General features: G+C 43.1%; 1 protein-coding gene across 1 annotated transcript in view; it reads left to right on the forward strand.

The window, feature by feature from the left end:
• cntln (centlein, centrosomal protein) overlaps positions 1 to 7,915 on the forward strand; it is an 83,858-nt gene extending 75,943 nt beyond the window's left edge. The window contains exon 27 of the mRNA XM_035659411.1: positions 7,134 to 7,915. Coding sequence (XP_035515304.1) covers positions 7,134 to 7,244 — 111 coding nt within the window. The 3' untranslated portion in view covers positions 7,245 to 7,915. The remainder of the gene's footprint in view (positions 1 to 7,133) is intronic.
• The last annotated feature ends 3,432 nt before the right edge of the window (positions 7,916 to 11,347 follow it).

Raw genomic sequence — 11,347 nt, forward strand, 5'->3', positions numbered from 1 at the left:
TCTCTCTATCTCGCGCTTTCCTCTCGTTTGGTTTTTAAAAGCTTACTGTCTTATCAGGGGGACACCAAACCCTGTCTCTGTCTGTGTCTCTCATATTTCTGTAGTTTTTCTGAATCTCACATGCTAAGAAGCCAAGGGAAGGGTCTATGAAGACACTTTCACCGCCTGTCTGTGAGGTAGAGCCCCTAATTCTTTTTTTTCTTTTTTTTTAGACCGCTATGATAATGCTGCATAGCTGCACCACACATGTCTGCTGGTGCTGAGAAGGGAGCGTTTCTTAGTGAGGGAATACACTTCAAGAACTCTCATACTGTACCCACTTCGCCGTTCTACTCTCTGTCATAGCTTATGAAAGGCTCACCAAGCAGAACATCTGTGAAGTGAAATGGCCTGGCCTGTCACCCTGCCTGTGACACTAATAACACACTCTCCTAATAGTGATATGATCATACCCCCGAGCTGCACTCACACACACACTTCTTTGGATAAAAAGACAGAGACAGAAATAGACCCAGTGAAAGGAAAGATGAGAGAGAGATCCATGTCTTTAACTGACTGGCTGTCACTGAAAGAGGATGAGGATGTGTCCATCTGTGTGTGTGTGTGTGTGTGTCTGGGTATGTGTACATATTCGCGGGTGCATGTGCACTCTCACGACAGCCTCATCTTGTCACTGTCAGTACCTAATGGAGCTGCCAGTGGGACAGCGCTTTATTATCTCAGTGGCCCTGTCAATAGCAAACCCATCATTCACTCTGTGTGTGTGTGTGCAGATGTGAAAAAGCATAAGAGTGGTATGTATGTGTGTATCTGTGTCTCTGTGTGTGGGCCATTGTTCGCCATCACTGTCATATACTGCCACATGTCAACATAACAAGAAAGAGAGACATCCACAAAACATTGGCGAACAGTGTGTTGCAGGCAACTTGTTGAGTTACGGCTCCCTTCATGTCAAAGAAATGGCATACATTTCTTGAGCCCCCTCGCCGCTGCCCCGCATGTCCACTCAAAACCAAATGAAACATTGCATTCATTTCCTCATCTCTCACTTCCACTGGTGAGTTAATGAAATCAAACCCTACGCCTCTCAGTGGAGAGCCACCATAAGCAGCACTCTGTAGCCAGGATCGAGGGACGGTGCTATCTAATAATCATGAGCAGGCCAGGGGGTGTACTGTATGGCTCCACTGCAACCCACCATGAATAAGGCCAGCAGAGAAGATGGAGTGTCCATGTGGGCCATGGGGTCCAGGCACCGGCCCGGGGAAGCATTGATTTAATTGCCTTTGGTTTATTTGTGGAGTCCTAATTATTGACTGGAGGTAGAATTTAATGGGCCAAGTCTTTATGAAGACAGGGAAATGACTGGCTTCTGCTGCTGGACAATAATGAACAGGAGGAGCATATGCATGCAAGCGTGTGCACATGCATGCAAACACACACATTCCCTCCAGATCATTTTTCAGACTCATTTTGTACACACACATACCCATCTCAAGCCTCATGACAGCATAATAACATTTAAAAAGTCATTGACTCTGTTGATTTCTTTATGAGAGGACAGTGGTTTGGTTTACTGGTATGGGGTGTCGCTGTGGGCCTGCTAATATTTACCTCGCAATCACACCCGAGGGAGACGTACAAGCATCACTTCTTATCAGCCTCCAAACTATAACAAGCAGGTGAACATTACATTAAGGCAGTAGTAGAGACAGGCCGGAGCAATCTAGACTGGACTTGTTATAAAACATCAGAGGCATTTATGGATGGACTACAGGGCTGAAATCATTCCTGTAATTTCAAACCCTTATCGAACTTCGGGGAGGGGTCCCTGTAGCTCATTGCTACGACGGTAAATGGCTTCATTTATCTAAAGTTAAAGAACAGACTTTATTCATGCCACTTCTTCTCACCACATTGGCACTTCCATAGGGCATTACATCATTAACCCTCGGCATTAAACATATCAAAGGCTCGATGCCTTACAGTGCCGATGTACTGAAAAAGTTCTCTATTGTTGGTGCTGTGAGGGCGAGGGGTAGTGTGTTGTGTTGTGTTGTGTTGTGTGGCTCATTATGCCTCTGTAATGACAAGGAACAGCTCTGAGTCCCACACTTCTCTCCGAAGGAAAGTGACTCTAATTAAGCCTCATTTAATGATTGAGCTAATTAAATCAGCCACTCTTTTTCTGTCTCTGTAAGTGTGTTTGTAAGCGTGTGGAGGGGACTCGGGACGAGCCTTTGTACTGTAAATATGTCACTGGAACAGTGGCTAGGAGGGGGGTTCCCAGGAGGAGACTGGTGTTTCAGTTGTTACTACCAGAGCACGCTGTGACTTTTTCAGTATATTTAACTTGCATTTCACATAAATAAATAGCAGATACAGCTCATCGTGCTGTTCCTTAGCCATTAAACTGTTGGGATTATTGCTTCACCAGGCTAGCTACAATATAGCAAACAGCACAGGAGATGGATGGAAATAGGCCAGGTGAATAATCTTATTATTCTTGAGTCATGATGCTATTTTGGAGCTTTACGGTTACTGCCAGTCGGATTGTACCCAAGGGTCGTCCTTTGGAGCACAGTGGACTTTCATTGTATAAGTCAACAAAGAGAGAGAATGAATGGTGAAAGTTTTCCTCATTGAGTAGATGACTAGATGTGTTAAATTCCCTTATGTCAGTGAACAAACCCTGAAAGGCAACAATTCTTAGCCCCTTCTTGTTTTGTATGTGACAGGCACAGCCACTTTTGTTGTCCGTAACTGCGTCCCAGTACATTAACTCAGCCAATGAGCCTTACTATTAATCTAACTGTTGGTGTGTTCTCGATTTCTGAATTCTACCTAAAGGTTGCATCTCTTTTGTATGTATATCACCTTTCTAAATTTATACCCCAGTCGTGCCAGAATCACCTCATTTTCACACCTAATGAGTAGGAACCTGAAACAAAGACCCGGTGCTTTCCTGTGTTTAATCTAGGGTGTATTTAGGTCAGATCCCTAACAAATGCATGTTGCGCACTGAAATGATGTTTCCAAACAACGTATCAAGAAAAGGAGAGATTTTTAATTACAGTATTTGTGGCCCCAAGTGTCCAATTCCCTTTCATATCAGTCTCTAGTGGCCTAAAGGGGAGAAAAGAGAGGGATCTGCTCCGCTGCAGGGGTAGGTAATTATGAAGGAGAGGGAGAGAATAGGCTTGTCTGTGCTTTAGTGATTTTCTTACCTGAGCCCCTCTTTGCAAATGTGACATATTCATTATCGGAGATAATCAAATGCAAGACTTTTTAGTATGGTGCCTTTGTGCTTTGGCTTTTTTTTATCTATTTATCATGCTGTTGTTGTTGTTATTCCCCCGTTTGATAAATTTGATTTTCAAACAAAAGTGAGAAGATCAAAGATCAAAGAGCTGTTTTTCCTCCTCTGTGATAAAACTACTGTAACTACTTCTCCCTTACCTTGAATAGTGGCCTAGATTGGAGATGGCTCAGCAGCCAGGGACAAAGATTAATAGCAAGAATCATTCACACCTTCGAAAAAAGCTCCTGTCATACCAGTTGGATCCAAAATCTTACTGTTTTATGGTTATTATATAACTAACCAGTAGTGTACATCATTGTATAGTATAAACATACAAACTGTATATAAGTTATGATGTTGTTACAGGTATACAGGTAGACATTCCTGACAGACCTTTGAAGGACTCAAATGTTGCTTCTGTGTTATAAAATTGTAGTTAAATTCAGCAGCAGTTTCTACATAATTATGCCCAGCTGTAACACTTGTTGTATTGATAAGGTTGTAAACTAGTAAATAAATGAGGAAAAACACTCCGTAGTCACTTGCTGCGTACATGCAGACATTTGGTTGACGTACCCCCTTATATCTCTTTTAAGCTCTCTGATTCCCCCTCCCTTTCCATTCTCACTCATTTAGATATCCAGCAGCCTGACACAATCTTTACAACCACTCACAAATTGGGCCCTTGGAAATAATTGCGCTAACCCGTTCCGAGGGAGAAGACAAAAGAGCTGGAATGATCGATCTTTTAAGAAAAAAGAAGTTGCTGTGTGTAATGCCACTACCAGACAATGGTCACGGGAGTGCTGCAACTTTGAGCTGCTCCTTGCCTTGAGGTGTGCCCCAGGCTGTAGAATAGCAATGTCATTTAATTGGCTCATAAAAACACCTTTTGCTTGCAGCCCCTGTCCTTCTCTTCACACACACACAACTTACACACACACACTTGTCAGTGTCAGTGGCTTTACATGTCAGTTCTCTTCTGAAACATGTTCATGAAATCATACCTAGACAAAAGGTCTGCTCTGCAGGGCCTATTGAATAGTAATGGATGTGAGTTAGCATGGCTTAATGCTACAGTAGCTTTTTTAGTGTTGCCATAGGGGACAGGGTCTCTTGCGAAACGGCGGCTGTGTTGCTTAGTGCTGGTGCTGGCTAACTCTGCCAAAGGGGACAGGGGCCTGGCTAAATCAACTGTAGCATAACATTAGTGCCAGTTCCTAACACTGCCTTGAGCAGCCCAGGGGATCCAGTAGAGCAGCTGCATCACAGCTTACCTCCAACCATCCTGGAGGGTATTGGTCTCCAGCAAATGTGGCAGCTAGATGAAAGGGAATGATAGTCCTGCTTGTCCCGTTTGTGTGTGTGTGTGTGTGTGTGTGCGCTTGTGTTTGTTTTGTGACCAAAAAGTTCTCTCACAGTACCTGGTGACGTATATCAACTTTAATTAAGCATTATAAAGATGTTGGTGCCACCGTGCTCATACGTTACAGTTTGTGTGAATTTTGATTTCTCGTGAAGGAGTTGAGAGGGGCACCCTCATGGTTTAGGTGTTGAGACGGCAACCAAGAACCACAACATTCCTGGTTGAAGTCCACCTGGTGACCATACATCTCTCTTTCCCTCATGTCCTGTCATCTCTCCACTGGCCGTGATAAAGACTTAAAATGCCAAAGAAAAAAGATAGCGTTTTACATAGTTTGAACATCTGTGTTAGGCCTAACTTTCACCCATGTTAGGTCTATGTAGATGATGTTTACCTGTTAGTGTTGTTTACCCATATTCCCATATCGGTACTTTTAATGATCCAGTCTCCCACATTGCTGTCCCATAGAGCCTTGTGTTGTGGCTGTGTCTCTATTTTAGTGGGTTTGTTTGCATAGTTAGTGGCTCTAAGTGCAATTAGTTGATTAGGAAATTGTGTGTATGTGTGTGTGAGACAGAGAGAGGGAATTCTCTCAGGGGGACAGAGGCAGAGGGAGATGTCTCAGCAGTTACTTCACTGGAGTGGTTCTCTGAGGAATAGTGCTGCGTGTTTGATGCATCCAGTGCTGCTGGAACTGACTCCCTACTGTACACATGCTCAAGTACACACACACACACACTTCCTGGCACATGGGGCCTTGTGTTCCCTGCTCCTAGTAACTTTAATGAAGAGGAGAATGGTTTCAAGGGGCATGAGGACTGTGTGTGCTTTTGTATGTAAGCTTCTGAAGTTCTCGCTCTCCAGACGTATTGGAAATTGATAAAATGATCATATCACAGTCCTTTGTGTCTTTAAAACATGCCAGCTGCAGACCTAATTCCAATACAGTATGTGTTGTGAGTTTGTGTTAATCACTTCAAAGCAATACTTTATATTCCCCAATGCAGATTGAGTGAAGTTTGTTACAGCAGTCCAGACTTGTGTCAGGCTGTTTCTCTGTGTATGGTTCAATAGGCTAAAGAGATAAAAAGTGAAAGATTTTTTGAAATTGAAGTCACTATTTTCAGCTTGGCCAGTCCACTACTCATCTCATGCCATGTGACTTGGGATATTGCTCAGGGAATGAATGTGTTTCTCTCACTTGAAAAAGGCGCTTGTAAAAGGCTGCACATAACTTGAAGTGAATATTTATGGGTGATATGGTATGAATGTCTGCCTTTGATCAGGCGCCCTAATGACCATAAAATCCTTGTGTCGATTCGGAGGAAAAACTAAATTAGCCAGAACTCTTAAGGAGAAGCCTATAGACCTCTTTATTTTCATCGTTTCCACGACAACAACTAAGCAAACACATATAGAAAGTTCCTTTATACTCGACCTCTGTAATCCTGTATGATTAAGTGGACATCAGTTCTCACCGTCTTACCTTCCCAACATAAATACCCTCCAGTAAAAACACAACAATGCTGTAAATGTCCCTAGTGATGCCTAGTGATGTTTTAATTATGCCTTGAGGCGTGTCTGCTGAAGAGTGATCAACTTAAGCCTCTGGGGAAAATGTCTTGAGCCCCACCAGAAAAAGGCAATGGTTGTTCCTGTCCTCAAGATCGCTTTCTGATACGATTTCAATGTAAGATGGAGGATAAAATCGAGACTTTTTTCAATGCAAAATAAATTACAAAATGTAGCTGCTTATACAAGGCTTCAACAGTCTGAGTTTGTTAAATCAAGTGTGGTTTGTCCAATGTTATAACCATTTCAGTACATAATATCCTCTTTTTGTCTTTCCTTGCTGAGCTGCAGTGGAAGGGTGGTAACAGAATGGGGGAATTTTATACTGAGAAAATTTAGTTGGTGCCCCCTTGATTAGTTTAACGCAGACCACTGACACCTCATATTAGCTTTAGCTTGAACCCGAGAATGTATTTTTGCACAGCAGAACTAAGGACTATGGATTGTGTCCTGTATCTCTTAGATACAAAGACATCCATTTACTGCCACTATGGACAAGATAAACAACTGCATTGAAGAAAAACTGTTTAAGACAGACAAAAATGTGAACCTGTCGTTTAGTATTGTATATTACTCTACCAGTGATGCTTAAAATGGAAGCTTAGGAAAACAGAAAATAGTTGAATTAGGTGTTGAAACTACTGGTATGAAGCCTGTTTTGTGAATTTCTTTGTCAAAACACTCAACATGTCCCTCTAAAGTTTCACAAGTCCTCAGGCCCTAACTGAGGCTCTGTTGTTTCACAAAACAGCAAATAGGCTCTCTGAAAAGCTGCCAGGTGTCAAAAATCAGACTTTTTTTTAATAGTGGTGCATTTGTGTGTTTTCCTCATTTTCTCTAACCCCTTCTATTGCCACCCCCACACCCTTTTTCTATCCTTCCCCTCCCCTGCAGATCCCCTCTGCCGGCCAGCTAATGGAGGCTGTGCGCGTGAAGATGAAGGAGAGGAAAGTGCTGACAGAAGAGCTGGCCACGCTCGCAACACCAGTCAGCGAAAAAGCCTGACTCCCTGGGCTGAGGCTGGGAAAACTGTCATCCTCTTCTTTTTCTCCCTCCCTCCTTCTCTCCCTCCCCGGTTCTTACTCAGTGGGAGCTGGGCTGAGCCAAGCTGAGCTGGGGCAGCAGAACCAATATTTGTGAGAAAAGCGCTGTCGACTCACTCTGGGCCACTGGCTCAACACAGCAGCCCGGCTTTTGTAAATGAGCCCTCGACATCTGTGTTAGCGCTCAGTGCACTATGTCTATCAGACAGGGCCCTTTAGCGCCAAGCTAATTTACAGTGCAGCCACTCTCCCCCACTCTCAACGCAGACCTGGGGTGATAAGGCAAATGCTTACGCTAATGTTTAAGTTATACTTTTTTTTTAACTCTCTTTTACCTCTCCCCCTAATTTATTTGGCACCTCAAGGACCTTAGGGTGCAGGGACTTGACCTAGCAATGCCAAGTCGACACTTTGAGAAAGTCAGGAGTGCAGCACCGAGCAGAATATACACTGCAAGAGGGTAGATCCATTTATCAGACCTGATCCTACACTGCTCCTAGAGACCATATCTAGTGATTGAAGCCCACTGAATTGTATATATCAAAAGCAACTGCAAGTATTTATTTCTGAAGGAGAGTATCTTTTTTTTTTTGTAGATGTTAAAATGTGTTCTAGCTTCTATTCAAGTATTTGTTGTGTTGTTAATTTAATAAATAATTATGTTAAATATCAATGACTTTCTACTGAAAACATTTTAATTTTCAAAATAAAAACCTGCTTGATGCATTTTTGTCTCTGTTTTGTTCTTTAAAGACTGCATTAGTGTTGTGGATTTCACGTGTTCTGTGTCTAAATGGTCTATTGTATTTTTTCCAGCAGTTCAAAGGACTGTCAGTCAGTGTGTGATGGTGACTGAGGGTGCTCTGCGGACAGCAGGGTTCTCACACCCCTCTCATGATTGACAGCTGACTGTTAGCATGGTTCCTGTCTGTAACAAGTGACCCCCGCTGTTGACATCATTAACAAGGGTCCACATGGGCACACAGCACAGCACAGGGGTGTATTAGAGGACTGGTTCCATCCTTGACATAGCTACCTCCAACCCCTTTTATCTGTTTCCCTCTTCCTCCTTCTCTTATTATTCATTTTGAATATTAAACCATGATCCTGGTCTCCTCTGTCCTTGAGTTGGCATCTTACACAAGAGACCACACACTCCTCCCTTCGAGTCATCTTTTTTTTACACTGCTTTACCTCTCTTAGCTTTTGTTTTCCTCTTCACCACTTTCCTCCTTTCTTTTTATTATGTATAATTAACAATGGTGTGAAGAATCCTCCGTTCAGGAATTAAAAAGAAATAATTCCACTTTTTAATCCCCCCTCCCTTCTCAAATATATGCTAATGATGTCGTTTTCCTTTATCTTTTTATAATAAAGGATTAGGCCAGGACTGTCTCTAGCTGCAACTCGGGGACCAATTTAGCTGGGATCCAGGAGAGACAAACCCTTGTGGTTAATTACCATTCATTAACATAGTTTGCATCTTTTCTTCTTCTCCAATACCCAGGAGCCAGCTATTGTCAATATTTGTCCCATATAAATTTCTGCAGTTTTTTTTCTCCAGTCACTGTCCTCCAGCGTAATGCAGCTAATGACAAACATTAATAACTCAGAAAAATCCGGTGGCGCGCTGGGTATAGAAGAGCAAAACATCGGTGCCACGCAAATTATCTCAGAGCCCCCACCCCTTGCTGTCTGACTGTCTCTATTTCTCTCTCTTCCTTTTAGCGTGTAATGCATAGTCAACATGTTTGCTCGCCGAGCCCCGGCCTCGGCTGACACACTCGTGCTATTTCTGTGACATATTCAAATGCGGGCCCCCTCAGCTGGTACTCCCTCGGGTTTAATTAACCTGGCCTTGCCTCTGACGCTCCCTCAGTGAAGACGTTAAAACGATCTTGAAAACACCCTTCAAACAGCCCCCCCACCCAACACACACACCCATGTCTTCCACTAGGCGCTGTATGTGATTCATCTCTTTATTTTCTGTGCAGGAATGGCGTGCCATACCCTTCTTTTCTTCTCTTTCAATCTCTCCTTGTCTTCCACCCTTTTTTTCTTGTACAGCTCTCATTAAGAGAGGTTTCCTGTGGGAATTACTTTGATCAGTAGTTCCAAATGCAAAGTTTTCCTCCCTTCCCCTTTTATTCATTCCAACACAATCAACTCGGTGTCATTGTTTTCCTCTGTCTTTATCTCTTCCTCTCACCCCGACTTCTTTTTAAATCCAACTTTCTTGTATTTTATTTTTATTTTTTTTTCTTTCCACAGATTTCTGCAGGAGATTGTTCCTGGAGGGGTAGAGGGAGGTCAGGGTCACGGGTTGACTTTGGGGTCGATCGATGATTTGTGTGTGTGTGTGTGTCCCAAGGCTTGTCTGTTGTACTTTTAAGTTCCCTTGGTGTGGTGTGAGTGCGTGCCACTTGGGTGGGAAGGCGGGTAGCCCACAGTACAAAGAACAGTCAAAGCACAAACTGAGAATTTCTGCAGCCTCCAACTGATGCACAATTAGTCCTTGCAGATCCCGTCAACCAGCTGTGGAGTGAACAGAAAACAGCCTCTAGTGATTTCCCTTACTTCACTGACACAGTTTCACACCCCGGCTAGTGTTGCCAATATATCACTCTGCTTTGATTTCACACACACAGACACTTGGCACTGTCTTAAATAACAAGGTACTTGTGACATACAGCCAAATGTGCTTTTGACAAATGTATAATGTAACATGTTTACAGTTTTTCATTGTGTCTATCATTCATGTTTGATCTGCAGGGAGAAGGTTCACAAACAAAAGGTAGATGCTGTTTACAGAGTGTGTGACAGAAATCCCACCGTGCTTTTGTATTCACTCCTGGCTGTGGTGTGAAATTTGAGTCAATGATAATTACTTTTTAAACTTTTAGATCACAGGCACGCGTCCTCAATACAACCATGTATGATTTTCTTTTTCATTAGATCGGATGCCACCTTAAAAAGAAAAAAGGAATTGCACTCTCCTGATGCACATATGCTATGTATACAACCTCATTGATCTTCACTTGAACAAGTCCCTTATCCTCCTCTACAGCGCTCCAGACATGAAACAGCAGCAGATTATGGGTGGATGCGGCCCGCCGTGGGAAGCTAGGGAGCAGATAAAAAGGCCAGCCACTCAGGGGACTAAAGCTATGTTTTGATGCTGTGTGATAAAGTAGAGGCATAGGGCAAGAGGAAGGGGAAAGTTACAGGATCTATCTATCTATCTATCTATCTATCTATCTATATATATATATATATTCTGGCTTCCCTTTTTGGATTTCGCTCCCCTCTCTCTCACCTCTTTGTCTTCATCCGTCGTAACCAAGCTGTTCCTGCACTTTTCTTATTCTTGGACACTCACACTTCCTCCGTCCTTGTGGACTGTCCTAAGCCTTGCTCATGGCAGCTGTCTCTCTAAAGCCATGGCCTGAGCTCTTGGGCAGAAAAAAGAGAGAGTGAGAGAGGGGTTGATCTAGTCTCTAATCCACCTTCTCTTACAGCGTAGGAGGGAAGCTGCAGTCCTCAACATCACCTCAGAGAGAAGCGGCTCTTTGAATGTGACTATCTGAACCCTCAGGTGTCCCTATGACTAATCTGGGATATTGTCTCAAATGGTGTAGGAAATGAGGCTCCTAATATCAAGTCATTCTTGGGTGCAAGATAGTATATTGTTGTCGGAGATTTCATGCTTTAAAATTAGCCAAGCGGGGGATTTTTTTGTTCATCAACTGGCACACTGTCCATAGCGCAGTTTTGTTATGTGCATTCAGAATCAAAACCAACAGCTAAAACGGTCTTCATTGGTCCAAGCTGTTATTAAATAAGCAGCCATCCTTTGTTTTCTGCTCCAGCATATATAATAACACCTTAGTCAGTGGTGTATAGCTCCTCAAAGCACCTCTCCACCTTGACTAACTTTTCCAAGCGCTCATTAGCGGACTGGCTGAAGTTTGGAGGGTATGAAGCGGGCTGGCAGATTACCCCCTGTAAAGTAGCACACCTCAGGTAATCACACTAATGAATTCAAGCACCCCCCATTCACCCACC

This window comes from Morone saxatilis, unplaced genomic scaffold, assembly GCF_004916995.1.
Source record: "Morone saxatilis isolate NCDOM2014 unplaced genomic scaffold, NCSU_SB_2.0 Contig17, whole genome shotgun sequence".
NCBI lineage: Eukaryota > Metazoa > Chordata > Actinopteri > Moronidae > Morone > Morone saxatilis.